The 21377-nt window shown below is 40.7% G+C and overlaps 1 protein-coding gene across 45 annotated transcripts in view; it reads right to left on the reverse strand.

Moving 5' to 3' along the window:
* The window catches only part of LOC139771988 (uncharacterized), a 151527-nt gene that overhangs the window by 35832 nt on the left and 94318 nt on the right, over positions 1-21377 (reverse strand). For 10 of the 45 annotated variants that reach the window (XM_071705467.1, XM_071705406.1, XM_071705415.1 and 7 more), the window contains one exon: positions 1760-1813. The exons of 21 other annotated variants lie outside the window; for them this stretch is intronic. In XM_071705467.1, the coding sequence (XP_071561568.1) occupies positions 1760-1813 (54 nt within the window). Of the gene's footprint in view, positions 1-1759; positions 1814-4671; positions 5010-6089; positions 6939-11721; positions 11822-21377 lie in introns of those variants that run through there. 14 more of the 45 variants (XM_071705312.1, XM_071705328.1, XM_071705319.1 and 11 more) reach the window with 12 other exon arrangements.

Raw genomic sequence — 21377 nt, forward strand, 5'->3', positions numbered from 1 at the left:
ATCGGAAAGGAGGAAAGTCTTTGTGAGACAAGCGTTTTCTGTGTTCCATGTAGAGTTACGTATATACACTGAATAATATACAGTTATGTATTTCTTTATGTGATGCAACGGTATACCGAGTTCAGTAAATTTTCTCACACGAGATGAAATATTCGACCCCTTTCTTCGTCGTAAAAACGCAGTGGAAGAAGTTACATAAATTTGTTTTTCCCTCCAAAATAAATAACTGTAGCTTAGCAAATATGCGGATCGAGGCATGCCGAAAGTCCAAGTTTCGCCGGAAACTCGGGATTCCACGATCTAGATACGCGTTCCAGATATCCGAACGTCGTCGACCAACTAAGAAAGCTATTAGTAAAATATATCTTCCCGGCAACTAATATCGCGGGGCATACCGAGGATCGATGTCGGATGAGAACAACTAATGCGCCCGAAACTTACAAATGTACAAATTAAGCATCTGCCACTAGCCCCGAAACAGTGACTAAATAGAATCGGTCATTATCCACTGTTAAACTCGCAATGTCAAATTATACTAAATTTGAGTCATTTTTAACTATTTCTATAAGTCTCGCTACTGCTCCTACTCAATATATATATCGTTAATTTAACTAAAACAACGTTAATTTAGTTAAATTCACATTTTGTTTTGTATCAAAATTTATTATTTTAACACAAAACAGTATTATTAGGTAGTTAAAAATAATAAAATGTTATTGGTTTAAATTTCATCCTTCAATATTTAACACTGTCTTCGCAGTCATGTACGAATGGCAGCGTGCATACAACAATCGCCATGAATTAGAAAAATTATGACAAATTTTAAAATAAGAGTTCTCATAATAGTTTAAAAAAATATGTACAATTTAAAAATGCTACTAACTTACTCGAAGAAAGAATTAATTTGTAATATCAAAAGGTCAGAGTGCACAAGTGAAGTAGTTATATAATTTATTAGATCATGTCACGTTAAGCCAGTGCAAATTTCAAGCAGCAATAATCTTCATAATTTATAACTACGTTTAATCACGGTTGCCAGCGGACGACGTAATCGAATTAATGACCGAGAAACGATTTACTACTGAACTTCAACGCGACGTCGACGTTTATGCGAAACACGGGCAATAATATCACGCAACGTGAGTTTGATTGATAGTTTTGAAATCTCTCGATTCAACCGGGATGACGTTCATCTCGGAAGAATCCCGGCAGTGTTGATTGAAGTTATCGAAAAGATATTTCTCTCTCCCGAAGAGTGCGCGAACATTTGAAGAAAACGTTCCAACTTTGCGAGAGAGTTTCAAAGTGCGTTTTCCGAACAATGAGCAAAGTCTTTCGTGTCGACAGAAAAAGTGACAGAAAAAAAGAGGACAAGTGCCAATGGGAAAAACGCTGGTTGAACGCGAATTGGAGCTAAATCGAACAGTGACCTCGTTGGAATTAAGTTCGTTAAATTAATTGCGTCTTCTTATAGCCAGTAATCTCATTGCCGGCGATAACGTTTACTTCTCGTATCGCGAACTCCTTCAAGTTCTTTCAAATGGCACAGTGCGCGGTAAAAAGGAGTAAAGTCGAAAATCGATGTAAATACGATAATCTCCGATAATGATTAATAAAGAAATTTCTTTTCTCTTCTCAGAGATTGAATGCAGTTAGATTTTGTTTCGGAGAAAATCACATTCTCGTTTCTTAACGGGTATCAGTTGTAGAATCGTAAATTAAGGTTTAATTATGCAAATGGCTTTTCCACTATAAATACCTGACGCCACAGAAGAAAGATAAGACGTTTCCATCAACTTGGGCGAATACTCACCTGGAAAAGAACAAGAAACATAACATTAGACATTTTGTCCGATTTAACGAATCCTGTAGACAGTGTAGACGTAAAAAAATTTACATTATATCACCTCCTTCTCAGAAAGCTGCTTTTATTTGCTTGACTTCATCGCCATGCTTAACTTTATCTTAACAGATATTTCATTTGAGCTTTAATTATCAACAGATTTAATATTGAAACATTAAAGCCCAAAACTTTAAGATCTATAATCTGTATCAGATTACAGAATGGATTTCTATTTATAATTTTATATATCGTATGTTTTAATTTTTTAAATATTTCTTACGTGGCAAATAAAGCTATAAATATTCTTTATAATTTATAATAAATTCGATTGAATTCTTACATAAATTATAAATCGTCTAAGTAATGTGAGTTTTAATTCTAAATATCGAAGAATCTGTTGAGAAGACAATCGCGTTAAATTCTTTAAAGTATATCTAATACTAATACGTCAGAAGACACGTGGAAAGGAACTTGGTATCGCAAGCAAACCCCGAGAAGTGTCCTCGGGGATCGCGAGTTGGCACATTGCAAGATAGCTCCTGGTACTTTTAGGCTTCGAGTGCAGTCGATGCAGTTGCGAAAGTCTCGGGAAAAGAAGGGAAGTTTCGATTACGAGAAAAGGTGCCGCGTCAAGATGCCAGCGCAGCGATTCGGGCATCCTCGAGCGTATCAACGTATTGCCTCTTATCAAGGATCTTGGCGAGAACGATCCGCCGCGATAGCAAAGCAAGTCAATAGCTCGTAAAATCCAATCGTATAATTTTCAACCCGCGTGACGCTTAATTATACAACGTACTGAATCATTTTTATTTCGAATCCTATATAAAATAATTTGAATAAAATATAAAACTTGACTATAAAATATTTGACGATTCTATTGTTGAATCTTTTTACCATCTTTTTTAATGAAACGATTGCAGAATCTATTTAAGTTACTTAAATTATCTTAGTTACTTAAATTGTGTAATGTCTAAATATTATATTAGCTTTTTAAAAAAAAAAAAACACTGATTAAAAATTTATCAAAAAATCTGCGGCTAGAGATTGACGCGATAATAATAAGGATATATTTTAGGAGAGTATATAAAAGAATATAAAAATATCCAAGGGAAGAAAAGAGTACTCATGTCGATTACAGAGACGATCAGATTCCCAGGACACAATAGGAAAGAGAACGACAAAAGGAACCCTCGCAATCGATCGCAGATTGTTTATCTAGGAATAAAGCAGCGCGGTGGCGTTCCAATCTTGTTACTTCTTTGAAGTCGAGTTTCCTTTTTCTGTAAAGCATGGAACGTTACGCAGTGAAGAGATAAACGAGCCGGGTGCATCGCGCACGGAGTTTCGCGTATATGAAGACATGAAATAGTTAGTATCATCGTCAGAAGGATTCTCCAAGGCCTCTCTTTTCAAGCTTCACTTTCTTGCAATGTGCGAAATAAAAATACATATACGACTGACTACGAAATATTTCTCGGTCCATATTTATTGCAGAGCTAAAATATGAAATAAAAAAAGTGAAGTGCAGAAATGTCAGAACGGTAGGAATCTGTGGTCGATTTTTTCTGCGATTTAGCGAGTACTAAAAGAAAGCGTATAGCAAGTGTATAGTTGATTTAAAATTCCGTCGAGTTATCATCAATATCTTACGAGGTTTCTGCATTTTTTATTTGCATGATAAGTCTAAGAATGGATACATTCTCCAGATTATAGAAGTAATTTCTTTCTTCGATTCACACGAATATTATAATCTGATACTTGGTAAAGAGCATGGTACAGGATGAAATCCCGACTGCATGTTACGTTCACATCTCAAATCCTCAAATTCTAAGTGACATATTTACATGACATGTAACTAAGGCGACAGCACGCGAAGGAGCTGAACGTTGATGCTTTCTCTGCGATCACGCGGTCTTTGCTTTCGATTGAGCTATCTAAGATCTTTCAGTTCACCTTCGTCGCCGAGGTACTCCCTGCAACTTCATGAACTCGATTTCTCAAAGAGCCACGATCAACAACTCCCGCAATCCCCAAGAGTAGGTATATCTCGAACGCGAAGATCCCATCGAACTTCCACTATCCCGACCGAACACTCGCAGGGGATTATCATTCAACATTTTGATATGAATAACTCTCTTTCCATGAATAACTCCGTTTTTGAAAGGTTCTATTTGGTTCGTTAATTCTTCATGTTCATAAAAATATTTATGATTAAAAATGACAAGAATCTGACGTTTCGATCCTCTTTAATCTGATGTATACATTAATATAAGTATAATATTAGTAATATATATAATATTAAATAATTATTGAATAACTTTAATGAAGTTATAAAAATAAAATTTAATTTTAATTTTAATTTCAATTTTAATTTTAATTTCAATTTCCATTTAGAGACATCTTGCATCGATATGCAACGAGATACTTGCACCTCGATGTAACTAGAAATATATTTCATAGCGTATCTTCATCACATATTTTTAAAAGCTGCACGGAAGGCACATCAGAATAGCTCATCACATTGATTATTTTTCAATTATTAATTCCCATCCAAAGATGATTAAATTCTCCCATATCTCTCGTGAGAGATATCGTTTCCAAATTAGCCGGACGGTGTATATCATTACGAATAAGAAATAGGATCCCTACTCAGAGACCCTGGATCAGTCTTGTATTATTTTTAGTGCCGTACGAATTACACGATTGAACTCGCGTCGACATGCGAGAGGCACGCGAATATCTTACAATCCCGCGGGATAGGCCGACGGATCTGGTCGGAGCCGGCCGGTGAAAAATTCAGCGTGCATGCGAGCAACAGGGGAAGGTACCTTCGTCGCCAGAAGTTGAGGAGTTGTCCTCGGGTTCGGGCGACGACCCTGGGGATCGTCGGCCGAGTCTCGAGTCCGGTCTGCCGCACTCGTTGCCGGCACTTCCTCCGCCGCTTCCACCGCCTCCTCGGTGGTCCTCGCGCTGACGTGCTGTTCCTTTCTCGGGGGACACCGATCGGGACTCCCTGGACTCGGCGGCACCGTACGTGCCGCCACGTCGCCCTTCTCTGGCTTCGAGTCCAGGCAATCGTTTGCTGAAGTCAGTGGGCATCGCCGGCCGCTTTCTGGGAGTACGTTTACGTTTACGCCACGGTTTACGCACCAGGGTAGAATTCTTTCTAAATTTTTTGTCGGACATGAGACTCGGTATCGCGATAACCGAATGAGTTTGATCCGAGAACCGTGTCGAGACGATTTTTGGCACGACAAACAAACGTCGCGATATCTCGTTAATGCGAGTTTAATTAATAAAATCATTCATTTACGATGTTACATGATTTAATTTTTAATTGCTTTCTTTCATTACTTCATGATGTAATAATAAATCAAATAAAGTGTAAGCTGTGTAAACTTGCAAACTATTAATTCGATAGCGATAATCGCGAGATTGGATATAACGGCTCGTTCAGCTGGATTCAGATCAACAAACAAGAAAGCGCGAGCAAATACAAATGAACAACTTGTTTTAATAAGTGTGAATGACGCCGTCGTACGAGCGCCATATTGAAAATCGAGATATTACGCCTGTTGATTTTATCCGACAACAGTACGTTGAAGCTAATCTCGGGTATCTGAATGTGAAATGGAAGTGAGCGAGCCGGACTCTGCATTGAGCTTCACCGAATGATGCATGTGATCGATCAATTTCCTCGGATGACAACGTCAAGCCGTCCTAATGGATCAATAGATCCAACACGAGCATCGACCATCGCGATGCGAAAATGTCGTTCGACGCTATTGTTTCGTGAAAATGACAATCACGCAATTTTCTGGTTATCGTGTTTTCGTTAATTAACCTGAAGCTAGAGATTAATATTACAAAATTAATGATAGCTATCTGGAGTGAAATAATAACCATAATAATATATTTCACGCTTTCGTATAATTATACAAAATATTTCTATATAAAGCGTTTACTCATAAAAATCATTAATTACAATTGCTATTTCTATTCTTCACCTGTGTAACAAAAATTCGCAAAGTGAAGTAGAAACCATAGAAATTCAGATAACTAGTTCTATGGGGGTCGATAGATCAACTGTCCATTCCGGAGGACTATTTGCTCAGAAAAAACTGTAAGTCTTTTTTTATCTGTTAGAACGCGAGTTCTCAAGCACGATGAAGAAATCGACGGTCGATGCTCGATCTGTCCCCGAAGAGTACTGTGAGAGTAATGAACTAATATGTCAGTCGCGCACCGGACGTAAACGTACTCCCTGAAGTCGTTTGGACGATCGGTCGGGGCCGATCTTTCTGAGGCCGGATCTCTGGGCTCGCCGGCGGCGGCGGCGTTTCCGGTCGGCGACGCTCGCTTTCCGGCGGTGGTCCCTGAATGATGGTACTGGTGATGGTCTCTGGCTCCTTCGTGGCTGGCGTCACGGACATTTGCCAGGTCAGCGTTGGCAGCAGTCTTTGCCTCCTTGGCGGGTGATGGCGGCGGAGACGTTGGTGGCGATGGTGATGGACTTCCTGCACGAGCAGAGTAACACACTGCTGCCTTCCGCAGGGTCTCCCTGCACAGCTCGGAGAACATGCTGTCTCCCCCATGGCCGGGGCCCCACCGGACCGGTCCGCTTCCTCCTCCTTCCGTTCGCTCTTCGTGGTCCTCTTCCTACTGTCCGCGAAACAGTCACGAATCTCGCTCGCCGTTCATCGTCGTCTCCTCTTTTCTTTCCTGGGGATCGTCAGCACGGCGATTTCACCACGACAATTGACATCACATTGTCGAGCGGGGAACCGATCGCGTCGCGACCCGCCTGTTCAGATTCGATTCGAGAATGGAGGATTCGTTCGGGCGAGTATCTGAGAAGGAATATTGGTGAGGTTACGTCGGACTTGGGCTCAGGTCGTCGGCCTTTGCGTCGTAGAAGTTGGCTCGTGTTTCGCAGTCAACGTTTAGCGATATTGGAAGGGAGAAATTGACACCGAAGTGGTGGAGAAGATGATCGTTCAAGAAATTCCTACAGCGGATTCTTTGACAAATCAAAATTACGTTTGGTATCTCAAATTTCCTCATTTTTCTATACGCTTACCTCCCTTTTTAAATATATTATTACAATTCTATAAACATTTATTAGACGGTGAAGTCTATAAAAGGAAAATAAACTAATCTTATATTAGAAGTAACGAGAGAGAAATATCTCTGCAAAACGTCACATGATTCTGATATACTCGTAAACATATTCACACGAGTAACATAAGACGAGAACTTGCGGGTATCATGAAGCATGGTAGGCACGCCGCCGCCGCGGGCAGATGACACGGATGCATAGCGCGAAGGTGTTCATTAAAGTAGGGTGCACGACACGGTGTGTAGTGTTACGCCGGTCATGGCTCGTAACAAAAATGTCTGGCTGATTGCCAGCCGTTTGAAAAATTTACAGCCTCTGCCGCGATACCGCCGGCGACGCGAAATGTCTCGTACAAAGCGGCATTCCGTGACGTTCACGTTTAGGGGGTCAGAGAGCGGGGGAGCACCGCAGCGATATCGATTTACATTACGCTAAAATTACACCGCATGCTGTTAATTTAGCTCCCGCCGCGTGGGCATGCGAGGTATTTCCATCGCGGGCCCCGTTATACGATTTATGTCGCGTATTCCACTCCCGTCTCCCACGTCACTTATTGAAAATCATCAAAGCGAGTTTAACGACTCCGCTCGTGTGGTCACGTTAAATAGGCTCGTGGATGTCCCGTTAACGATGTTTGACCGATTAGTAACTAATGATCGCTGATGCTACATCAAATAATTAAATCAATCCTAAATTGAGCGTAAAGGAATGAATTAGACACGCGGATTCGCGATAAGAAAAATTATGACTTTCTAAAGGATATTAATTATAAATCAGGTCTATCGATGAAGAGATCATCGATAAAGATTTTACAGAGAACGAATTACGTTCCGCAATTGTTGAAAATTCTATATTTCTACATCTACAGGATTGCACTTTTATACTCGTCAAGGTACAGGTCGATAACGAAGCCAATCAGTTTGCATCGACAGAAGCTCGTCACTATGATATCGCGATATGTATAGTCTTGCATTAATATTTGATTTCATCAATAACGGGAAGATTGCATTCGATTATTAAACTGGATGGCCGAATGTCAATGACGCGTTGCAGAAACGCACGTTTATTTCAGCCCGTCTTCCGCATCGCGAGCGTACAATAGATTCTATTATTTAGCATTCGATTACGCGCCGCGTTAATGAGGAAGTGATAAGTGCGGAATCGTCCATCTCTCCCGCGTTATCGGCACGATCGCATTTGAACGTAGATAAATATTGCGCGGATGGCTGGGTTTCGAACGGAAATTCCTTACATCCGCTATCCGCGCTATCTAGGTGCAATAAGTATAAATTTTCGAGTGTGATCCGGCGAGAGAATGATTTGGGAAGTTTCGAGGAAAATCCGGCGCGCTTTTATATTTTTCTCTCTCCCTCTCTTCTCCGTAGCGGAAAAATGGTCTACATTCCCGCTTGAAGGACTCTATGATTTATCGTTGCACGCGACGTTACAGCGCGCAAAAACTCTTTCGGTATGCGCACACTTAGCATGCACATTATTCCGTCAAACGTCCGCTGTACCATTGCCAACCACACATCGGTCATTAGGAAGAAAACAGAATTGATGAGAATACCCGAACACGACGATTTTCAGTCGCGCTAAAGCGAATTTTATCGCTTTCGTTGAAACTGAAGAAATGAGTATCTCTTTACCGTTTATCATCCGTTTTCGAGAAGCGGGTCCATGAAATAACATGAAAACAATAGTTCTCATGACTTAATGCTCGTATTTTGCGCAAAACAATTTTATCGTAAAGAAATCTTGCCTATTTGCGGACATTTTTTTCAGATCAACATTTTAGATGTTTTCGGTGATTAGATTAGCTATTAGATTAAGCTTCATCTAGATTTAAGCAACAGATTAACCTCGGTTACAAGATTATCAAGGAATACGTTGCCAGGTCTCGATGCAAATCCCACGAGATTACGTCGTAGTTCGACGGAATACTAAATGTCTTCCTTCGAAACCTGATCGCGCAAAGTTGTGACGCGAGAGTACCGGAAGCCGACGGAAGTCGTGGCGGACAACTATGCAGAAACGTCGTGGATTTTCATTCGGGTGAGGCTAAGCGATTCACGTTCATGCGTGAAAGCAATCGCCAACGGCTAGTCGGCCTTGCCGATCGGCAAACGAATCATCGAGCTTCTGTCAGAGTCAGACGTGCGTGGGAACAATGGCGCGTCATTCTCCTGGCATCTAGTACACATGGAGACATCCTCATTTTCATTTGCATATACGTGTTACAACATGTCCATAATATCTGCTAGACGTTTCACTTTTTTACATCGGCGAGAGAACTGCGGCAAATACGAGAGAAAAGAAGAACGGATAGTGCTTTCCAGATAAGTCGCTTACGCGATATGAATAATAGTTGCAATATAAAATAAAATCGTGACTAGAATCACGAAAAGGTTGAGAGAAGGTGCATCTCAGGCTGACGACGTTAATGAGCGACGAGAGTAAAAGGAGACTTTGTGAGAGACGCGATACATTCGATGGAAACAAACGAGCGACTTCAAAGTGGTGAAAATAAACGTTTGAACGTTGGCAGGTTATTGCGAGCGAGATATTGCAAGTCATCTTAATTTAACGTTGTCTGCTATTCGGCAAGTCTCATGAGAATTCGCCGTTCGGTTTAATTCCGGTACTTATGCCTCTGAACGTATCTAAAAGATAAATGGCGAGGCATGTGTGATGCGGCCGAAATTCATTATGTTAATTGCTGTCCATGAGGCGAGGGCGGATATAAGCCGAGAATTGAATAATGAAACAAAGGCGACGGAATTAATTTTATTCCGTAGGGGGTAGATGATCGGCTGTGGCTCTTGTACTAAACTGCAGATTGCCGTAATGGACGTGGAGAAATTTAAATAATTAAATTTGTGCTATTATTAAACATATACGTTTAACAGATAATTATAAAACTTGAATCGGAATAGAACTATTAGCTCGAATATAAATAGAATTATGAATTTCTTTCAATATTTTAGGCAAGAAATATGTATAAGTATCATTTACTGCTACTCAATATCAGTAACTTGATTTGAAAGTACATTTTTATTTTTTCTTAATAAAAGTGTATCATGTTTCCTTTATCTCTAAAATAGGACACTGCGCTTTAATGAGAGGAAAGGATATCTTGATATTAAGCTGTAATTATCTGATAAATCCCTCCATGATGAAAATCAATAATACTGATTAATTTTATATCAACTTAATCTCTTATCGAATTTTGCAAAAAGTTTCAGTGCAGAAGCCATTTTCTCATTTTATGATGACATGACATTTCAATCTCCTATAGTCAAACTTAATTTTAAATAAGTTTTCTCGGATAGATTGACGCGTATCGTCGCGGAAGTCGGTAAAAATTGATTTTGATGGCTTAAACTCGAACTTTGATTACGAACTCTATTTGGAACGCTCCGGGTATTTGGTCGTTTTCCGGAAAATTGTGCCTGCCAAGACGCGTTCGGTTCGGTCGCCAGTTACATAGACTGCGAGGATGGAAAACAAAAAGTTCCCTCGAAAGAACGACGCCACGATGCCGCTGGGGATATAATTCTGTTACCATCTCTGTGCCACTTTGCAGCATTTTGCTGGCAATCGGACCAACAATCTTAAAATACGTAACGTTGAAAACTGAAAAGATAACACCAAGTAAAAGGAGCTACTTTGTGGATAAGATTGATAATAATGATAATGATGGCAATTATGTATCCGATTTGAAGTGTCTTAAACTAATAATACGTGAGGTATCGATATGCCGATCGTACGACGCGGATAAGGTCAAAGTTCAATCATGGATTAAACTTGAAATTAGCCAATCTGCCGTCGAGATCGCCAGTTTAATCCTTAATTCAAATGAAGTCCATGTTGATGCGCGAAATTTCATCGATGCCAGGCGGTAATCCCGGTGAGATCGCAGTGGCCACGTGATCGAGACGTTTGTGATTCCATCTGTCCACGTGCGACATTTCGCGAAGTGGATTATCTCAAACATCTCATGCAACGCAATGATTCAATAGCTTCTATCACATCTGTACGTACGTTCATTTACTGAAAAGCTTTTTTAAAGACGGCAAAAAGTGCAGCTCATAAATGTGTTTATCAATTATATCTTTGGTAAATTAAAAACAAATGAGAAGATTAATTAGAAACTGTACTTTCGTTTATTGCGTTGTTGTTGCACGAAAGTGTTTTAGAATTCTATGTGGAAATTTAACAAAGCAGAAATGCATGATGCAATAATCACGTGACCACAATCTTGTAAATTGTATATCTTCTTTGAAGCACTCTACGTTTCTCAGCATTTAGTTAATGAAATAAGATCTGTCAAGACCTCATAAAGAAATAATCAAATACAAACAAGTTGTATAATTGAGGCTGCAGCAAAGAAGAACGTATAACAAATTAGGTTAAACATTGAAATTGCAATGTTTCATAGATAAAATAATCTGCCGATGTACTCTTCTCAATTGCCAAGCTATTAACTTCAATGATTGGTTCACGCTATTTCAGCTATTTCTAAAATGCACATTGAATCGCTTTTACCACACCCGGTTTTCTTCTCAGCTTCGTCAAGCTATCAGATTCGACTAACGGAAGCAAACAAGTAATAACAGACGCGGTCAAAGGGACAGACATGATCAATTCTCATCCGCATTAAAACGAGCCAACCGTAGCGGACCGCAGAGTAGTAGGAGATCAGGACGAAAGAGCGGAGGGAGATTTTGCAGCACGAGAAAAGCACGACGAAAAGCACCTCGTTTCCGACGCGTTCACCTCGTGGCGAGCCGACGTGTCATCGCGACAACCCGGGGTTCAAGGTGGATGGTCCCGGATCCACCTGCGTACCGGATGGTCTCCAGGCGAGAACTGAGCCTGCGAGATTGCCGAGAGGGAGAGAGAATGGCGCGAGGTGCTACGCCGAGGCGACCCCCGTCTGGAGGGTGGCGCACGCGGAGAGGGTCGCACCGACTCCCACGAAGGTCCGACGTGCGCCGCTCGGTTAGTACGTGCGTAGTACATCGTTGCGAGGATCCTGGAGGGCTGGAAAGAGTCGGAGGGATATGGTGGAGAAACAGGAATGGAGGAAGGGTAGATGATAACGGAGGGATGGAACGAGAGGGGCGGGTACTGTCAGTTAGTGCGTATTCGGAATATTATACGAGAAAAGAAGACAAAGTGGAAGAAAGAGGGAAGAAGGAGGAGGCTGGGAGAACGGTCGTGAGATGAGACGGAAAGCTAGAAGAATCACAGATACAGAGGAAGCGAAGGAGGAGTGGGAATACCGGCGGTAGTGGCCGTCCTCCATCGCCCGTGGTGCTGAACGACGCGGCGCTGGCGCTGGTGTTGCATCGATCAGCCGTCGCCGCCACCACCTGCAACCCTCTCCCGAAATGGTCAACCCTCGATCTCGTGGAGCGGCGCGCGTTCGGCACATCCATTCAGCCTGTGCCGCCTAATTTCATCATGATCTTCAGCCTCCTCTTTCTCCTCCTCCTCTCAACATGGGGACTTCTCTCTGCCCATCATCCCCCTCGTCCTGCTTCTTACTCGCCACCGATCGACCGATGGGCTTGATTTATTATTTTGCCCATTTAAGTTTTCGCCCCGTCAGCAAGCGCTTTCGCGTGAACGAGCGTTTTGAATCGCGCCAACAGTGGTCATTGCAATTCGATGGAGAACCAGGTGACCTCGATCAGAAAATCTGATATCTCGAGCCTTAATACTTGGGTGATCGTAAATATAATCCTATAATGAAATTGTGTGAGATCGCGTCAGGTATTCTCGAATATTTTTGCATCTTTAGATAAGTTGAAAGTAGCTTCGAGATGGAAAAATTGACGTAAGATATTACAGAACATTGAGCACCAAACGAACAGATTTTTGTCGAGGGTCGATCCTCAAGGGTCCCGCAAGTGAAGATTTAGGATAGAGAACGGCTGGCAATTCCCATAGTCGATCCGCCTTTCTCTCGGTCCACGGCGTCGTCCTCGAGGATCGATAACCTTGAAGACGCCGTAGCAACGTGCTCTAGGGTTCCTCTACGAATCCCCTGACGGATCATGGCGATACGGAGTAACACGATGCGGGAATACAGAAACGTCCTTCCTTTTGGGGAATTGTCCGACGGTGAAATCACGTTATTTCTTCCCCAACGTTAAACTCGCCGCGATGAAATTCGTTTCTAGATTGTCGCTTTTACGATATGATACCTCAACGAGACGAGCGAATATAGCTTCGAAGAAGTAAAAGAATTACGAGCTGCCTCTTATTTTACTATACATAAACGCGATACGAATTCAGCCAAAAAAATAATGGTTCGAAATTACGTTGATCTTAATCTTAGAATCATGCATCATGCCAAAACATCGTAAAATTCTACAAGATAACGTCTCAAACTGATACCGTTTCAACATGTTAGTTTTTCGGAATATTCCTGCGCATAAAATCTTTTGGAGAAGCAATACATTGTCGAGGCGTTGTCCCACTTTTCGAATTTCGCAACTATTTTGTCAGGGGCTTCTCTCTCTCGAGTCGTGTTTGCTACTTTCTCAAATTTCGCGATTACGCCCTTTCGAAACTTTCTCGCTCTCAACCGAGAGAGCGATGTTTCCGAAACGTCACACCCGAATTTACATTGTTGACGTGAACGACGTGGCTCGGTCTTGCGTATGTGTCTAACCGAAATTCCGGGCGTGTCTGGCGAGATGGGAAGACGGCCAATTCGAGAAACCAGACTAATCGGAATCCCTCGCCGCGTGGAGCCCCGGCGTATCCATGTTTCCGCGCAAGAAACATCTCTCGACGGCACGGCACGGCGCGACGCGGCACGTCCACCATCGTGGTCAGTCTTCTCTCGTTTTGCTACTGATCTCGGAAGAGGACTCCCCGGGGTGGCCCCGGCTTTTGCTCTCGATCCTACCTTAGCCTGGAAAATTACATCCCGACACGGAACTAATCCGATGACGATCCCTGCTCAGGGTGATTAGTTTTATTCCAAACGCGCGCTTGTGGGTAAACTGAGTACAATCAATACTAAATATTTCATAATTTTGGAGCGATAATATTGAATCAAATGCGAAATGATTTGTATTTATATTATGGCAATTTAGTAAGATAATTTATTAAAACCTCGCTATAAATGATCTCGCGCTTCGAGGCTTATCTAAACATTCTAATATATATAAAAGAAAAAACTTAGTTTCTCTCATAAAAAGCATTGTGATGCATTTGTATCAAACTCTATGCTAATCATTTTTTGTCTCACACAGAGTAGTAGTATAATAAAATGTAGTGATTATTTTTAGTAGTAAAAAAATTAATGAGCTTAAAATGCGCACTTTCATAAGTCACGTTTTAATAATTCGTGAAAGAATCGTCCGGGCTTTCAAAGAAAATATAAGAATCATTTAATCAAGGTAATCAATTCCAAAGCATCCTTGCGTTCGCGGTTCGACATATTTAATTGGAAAAGTTTTCTCGTGCCCGCGGGAGAAAAAAGCTGCGGGAGTTTGCGACGCCGCGCGATACGATCATCAATCGTTAACGAATTAGTCGTCGAGTCTCGAAGAAGTTCGTAGCATCGAGCCTTATCGCAGTACCATAATTATCCGGGTCGAAGACGAGCGCTCGAGAGTGAAGCAAGTTATTTATCGGGAGATTAATTTCAACGCCGGGAAAATGTCCATCGGCGGGGAATGCGATTTCTCTCGAATCTCTCGTTATCGCTGTGAGAGAGCGGGAAAGCGGGAAAACAAGGAGCACTTCACAGCACTTAAAGTGCTTTCGCATCTCTCGTTCCACTTTGCATTCGTAAACTTGCTTTATCGACGATTACGTTCATTCCGGTCGTCAATAAGTTGCGACGAAAATGTTATATGAGAAATATTTGTTCTATACAAATAGCTAAGAAAATTATTGTTAATAAGACCGCTTTTCTTTCATAAGTTCAGGTATATATCGCTTTCGCTTTGAGCTTTAATATCAGATTTTCCATTAAACGCACAAAGGTACCCTTTATCCTCTTGCCAATATTCCCATGTGACTAAACGAATTAAAAACACGCATTTCCCCTTCTGTCAGTTTCGTTAAATTCCACCGGCAACCTCGCTTAAAATCACATTCTTCCACTAAATGGAAATCAATCGAATGGCGTCCACCCTGTCCATCTACGTTGCCGCGCCACTCCGTTAATTCTCGTCATATCGAACTTACGCGGCAGCCAAGTTACCCCTGTATTCTGTGCTCACACATACGGTTTTTCACACGGCCGAGGGGCGACATGCACTGTTGCTTTTGCGAATTGTGCGAATATAGTCGGATTCTCGACTAATAGCTATGCACGTATTCGCTCGCACCTTGTTTAAACGAAATCAGGATTTAGTCGACCGATTCTTGGACGTCAAAATGACGAGGGTATAGAGTAGAATAGAAGATCTACCTTTGTTATATATCTGCATCTTTTTTTAAACTAAACTGTAGTTTTAACATTTCATATTTAATATCCTATTGAGTCATCTGATTCGTATCAGATTCTTTTTTCTTTCTTCACGAATCACTGTCGTCGTGTGGACCTGCTGTCTTCGATACAATAACATTTTCGAAAAAGTTTAGTGGCAGGTCTCTTTCAACTTGAATTATAAATTATACCGAGGAGTCCGAGAGTCTTTGTCCAAGAACATTTGATTCCTATCGGGACACTAAGAGTTACACTCGAACGTAAATCGATGGATCAGGTTGTGCGCACAAGGCTGAGATTCCTCGAGTAGAGAAAATTTTATTCTCATATATTTTTCAGTTCTCGAAAGTAGCATTCGCCACGGGAATGTCCAAGAATTGGCTACCATGATATCTCTCCGATAGACAAAGATCGATCGCATAAGGCATTATGTAAGTCATATTTTAACTGGATTTAAGAGTATCACGTAAGATATCCGTCAAGCTTTAAGCCGAAATACTAAAATAAACTGCAGCGACATTTTTTCGCCGTCGTTCCCTGTTTCGCCGGTTAATTGACATCTCCCATGACGCGAGCGGAGGGAAAGGATGAAGAGCGATATGAGAGGAAGTGGATTGGAGGGAAATGGCCAAATAGGAATTGCCCGGATGCTGCGAGGTTGCAGCTGCTGTCGCGCTGAAGTAGGACGAACGTTCTCCCCGACTGCGTAAATAATAAACGATTCCTCGCGCCAGCTGCAGTGGCGCAATATACAAGCTCACCCGCGGTGAGAAGATTCTTTTTCGTAAAGCGATTTGGAGGACGGAACAGTTTACCCATCCGCCAAGTTTACCAAAATTATGGCGTGCATGCTTGAATCGATTGATTCGAGATTCGACGACTAATTCGTCGACGACTGATGATGGGGTCGCGCAAAGTCACACAACTTCTTTTCAAAGATTGTTTCGCGGATGGGGAAGAAATGATCGAACGTCTCATTATATATTCTTAAAATCTGGTTCGTACGAGACGATCATAACGTGGAATCTGCGGAACGTATAATCATGTTCGTAAAAAAAGATCGTTAATCAAAACTGAAGTTTTTGAATTCTCATTTGACGGAAGTTTGAGCAAACTTTGCCATGGATGTGGCAAACTCGACGATCTCTGCGAGGCAGATCGGCACACCGCGTATTCACCACACGAGGGAGGAATTATTCAAAAACTTGGGCTAGAACAAGTACATACAACCGTGATATCGGTAACTTTCCTGGTAACAACATGCTATCGTGGTTGAAAATACTTTTCATATAAGACGCCTGAGAAGGAATTTGTATTTATTTGGCAAGATATCGAAACAGGAATAAACGCAGCCTGCATTATATTGCTCGACATATTTTATATATTTCATATAACGAAGAACATGTATCATACATTCATATATTGTTATAAAAAATTTTCACTCATTTAACTTAATTTCTAATAAGAAAAATAGAAAAAAATTACTTTTAGCATAAACAATTTTTCTTAAAAGCGTATTTTTAAACACATAAATGTTGCAAATTTATTGTTTCAATGATCGCATTAACACGATAAGAATAATCTTAGATTCCTGCTTTCGATCGTGTTTCTAAAATGGACGTTTCTATAATGGGATATCAGTCCTTAAGTTTCAATCGTCGGAAATGGGATAAAAAATACTTTCTTGCAAATTTCGGTTTGTGCGTGGCATTAACGATCGGCCGCATCGCTCGTTACCGCGATCCTTTTATCGCTTTCGAGATTTATGTCAAGTGCACCGAAAGCTCTATTTCTATTTCTATTCGATCGAGATAATGCCGCACAGATTCCTTTGTCTCGCCATTGTAGCCGGTTTCGGTGGACCACCTCGACGGAGTTGTCGAGTGCTTCCGAGCCACAAAGGCGTACGGCATATTTCGGTGTCAAAGAATGCACAGTGTTATATCGCCCGATATATATTCGCGTGAATTTTGGAACTGGAGATTGAGTCTTTTACTAAAATTAATATGTATAATATATTGACAATGTTAACAGCGATGTCAAGTGTTTTGCCCTATTTTTGCGCTTTTCATATAATAGTCTTTCTTTGTCAATTTTTTTACTTGAATAATACGCGGTAACTTTTTCAATTGAATTTTCGTCTCGTTCTTATAATGAACGGGGCTACAATGGTGACCCACTGCCAGCAGCGTCGACAAGCGTAACGGACGTAAATTTAGCAGAAAACAGAGCGAGAACTCGATTATAATGGCTGCGAGCAACGAGGAAACACCCGTGCTGCTATTTGTTCGAAAATTAATTTTCGCCGTTAATTATGAAATTTTCCTATATTCGAAAAAATGAGATTGTCATAAAATATAATATTCATTAAAACAAAAATATACATATATATTGATGTTTTAATAGGATGCAGTTAATTTTCAATCATGAAAAATCATCGGAAGAAAAAAAAATTAGAGATCTTGGCATAGTAAATGACAATTTCGCATAAAAAGATTTTTTTTTCGATGCGCTCGTGATTGCAGCTCTTATATTTGGGGCAACCCTTTTGTTTTCGAGAAAGAGTTGTTTTCGGAACGCATCGCTTCCTAGAAATATAGTACGCGAGAATATTTTCCTTTATTCGGATCCACTTTCTGTAAAATCGGAATTTTTCTCGTTGTTCCTCGTTGAATAATAGAAAAATATATAAAAATATACCTCGTGAAATAACATTTTTATTTAGTTAACAGAAACATATATTGAATCTAGATTTTTCGGACAAGAAACTGAAAACTGTTATCAATTTCCAGCCAAATATTTTCTCGCTTATATCCCATTCGAGATAATCTAGTTCGAAATAACATCGCGACAAAGGCCTGTAAATATTATACTGTTGCTAGGAATAACTGAATGTTAAATAACTTCGACAGCAAAACCCCATTACGAACTAAGAAACTTTTCTTCATCATCCGATATACCTAACTTATCGAGCTCTGGGTCTGAGAGTTTCAGTAAGCAATTTCTAATTAATACAATGACTCACGATATAAGAAACCACTCTCCGCTATTCTGAATACGGTGTCCCGATAACTATTCTAGCCACGTGGAAAGGCGGATATTCGCGGAGGGCGAAGCGGGCGTAAAGTGCACGTTCATCGAATGGAAGCGGTTCGTTTGTGCGTCTAAATCCTCCGCCATTGTCAACTCATCCGTAGGATTTGTGAATCGCGAATCGATCAGGAGAAAACGCAATATTCCTCGGATCTGTCAACGTCGAATCGAAAGCCGTGGATTAGGCAGATTATTATACTGAATCATCGATCCGAAAATTCCTTTATTTAAACACGTTTATATAACTCAAATTTTGATCCCGTTAGTATTAACACCATTTTGAATGATCAGCGAGAAATTGATTGCGTTGCTAGGTGGAAAAAATAAGTAAGGAGTAAGCTGGAAAATTAGCAAAAACATAATGAAAGAGAAAAATCACGATGCATTTTATTTAGGATATACAATATATTTAATCAGCAACTCTTAATTCTTAATTCTGTAATGTTTTGCTGCCCAACAAAAAAAAGTGCTAGGGAAATATATCTCTCTGTAATATACGCTAGAAAAGGGATTATATGCCCCTTTTCACGGGAACAGCTTCTACGTTAGTCACAGTTAATACCTCTGCATTTAAAACTGCAGTTCGCCAGTTATGCGCGCGCATGAATCGCGTGAGACTAAAAGTGTTCTATTAAGAACAGCATTGTGAACTTTCTCGGCGATTTTATTAGACTGCACGAAGTGTATTAAGTCAAATGTATTCCCATGAACGATATACACTAAATCGTTTAATGCGATGAAACACTCCTGTGTAGAACATTCATTATCACGCGGTATTATTTCGTAAAGCCATCGAGCAGCTGGATCCCTGACATTGTCTTAGTCAAGATCTCCTTGCCAGAGTTGGAAGACAAGATTCGCAACGGAAACAGATGGGGTACCGCAGTCTTCCATCCGAATGTCGATAACGTTCGCGTCTGAAGTGAATTTGCGAAGTCGGCTTTCTGATAGACGTCGATCAGTTAACCAATTTAAACGATACATCGATCGGATGCGTCAAACGAGTTCAACGTGCAAAATATCAAGTGGCGAACACGTACATCGATTGCGCACGGAAATTACAACGTCTTCGAACGTTATGCAGATTTCACGTCATTTTATGAGAATTTATAAGATAACAGATAATAGAAAATGGAAATGATCGACGAAATTATTCTCCTACAAAATATTTTATTAATCTTAAAATATTTAATTAAAATATTTCATAAACTAGAACCAGTCTTGAAGTGAATTGAAACATTTTCATGACATCAATTGGAAAAAGCTTCATGATAAAAATTTGTAGGTACATAATTATACGCCGAAGTTAAAGGAAATTATATTTGTAGTGTACGTTACGACATATCGCGGCTTATGCGATAAGAGTATCTTAATCTTGCTATTTATACCATCGCGAGCGTCATGAAGTTAAAACGCGAACTAGCTTTCGTTACGGGGAAAACGATAATTACCGTCATCAAAAAATTCATTGAAAATTAAAGCATCGCTCAGAATACTTGATAAACGAGCATTATCCTCGCTAAGTAAACCAAAGCTATTTTAACAAACCAACAGTTCGTTCTAAAATAGTAGAACAAATACTGACCAACTTTCGTAATGTACGATAATTAATCAAGTGTCTTAAATTAGGAGCGTAAATAATTAATCTTCTTTAAATGCGTTCGACGTATGAGAATAAACTGTCTGCAATCGGTCAAACTAGAACGCTTTGACATATACATATCGTTCGCGTTTATGTTTGCCCACTGGTGCAAATTGACAATGGTCAACGCCGCTCTTGATTCAAAATCAATATTTAGCAACACGTTCGTCAACGACACCATTTTAAGCTTCATTGATTCGCGTCAATAACAGACCTCGTTTTTCAGAATTTGCCTATTTGCTTTATTTACGACTTTTTCCTCTCTCACTCTCTTCTTCTTTCTCGCTTATCAACAATGTGTTAAGCATCAATGAAAAGTCACGTATATATCCCCCTTTCGCCTCTTTGGCATTCAAGAGCTTATTAAGAAGGCTTTGGAACTATTGACACACACAGTAGACTTTCTCACAAACTCTGAAAACTCGAAAGAGTCTGAAATTAATTGCTCGTCACGCCCGGCGCCCTTTCGAGGCAGCATTGCTTTTGGCTAAAAGTATTCGGAAGAGGACCTTCTTAATGGTACTTCCGTGCTGCCTTAAGGCTGCTCGACACGTTACACAACGAGAGAGAAAAAGAAAGAGAGAAAAAGAAAGAGAATCAGAGAGAGAGAAAGAGAGAAGCGCAACGAACGCATATACGTGATGCGCCGAAGTTTCGCCCGGATAATTTGCCGCACTATACGCCCTTTGGGGGCGGATTAAGCTCTTTGAGCAGGTACGTATTCTCGAAGAAGGACTCGGCGAATTTCTCTCTCTCTCTCTCTCTCTCTCACTCACTCACTCACTCTCCATAGCTCGGAACGATAACGACGTCGTAAAAAGGCGACTTCGCCGATAAAGTGACTCTGAAATATGGCACACCGATCATTTGCGCTTTATCCCTCAAGCGCCGGGATCTCGCGGAACGTAAACGCGTTGAAGTGCAATATCGCGTGACCGCCGTGGACTTCCCACGGGGGTCTCGATATGTAAATTCCCCCTTTAATCTCGGGGAATTAATCCGACCGTTATTTATTTCATCCTGTTTTAAAAGCCGTTTGGTCATTCCCGGTGTCGTCACGCTCGGTGCAATCAGTAACGTGGATTTATTCCAACCATATTGTACAGAACCGTAATTCACACTCAAGCGATTCATAATTTCAGATACTACCCGAATAAGCAATATTTTTGTTTTATGCCATCAGGTGACAAAAACACTCTTGGAGCTTCAAACTCAATTT

Source organism: Temnothorax nylanderi, unplaced genomic scaffold (assembly GCF_030848795.1).
Source record: "Temnothorax nylanderi isolate EJ_2023f unplaced genomic scaffold, tnyl_v1.0 TNYL_tig0003_pilon, whole genome shotgun sequence".
NCBI lineage: Eukaryota > Metazoa > Arthropoda > Insecta > Hymenoptera > Formicidae > Temnothorax > Temnothorax nylanderi.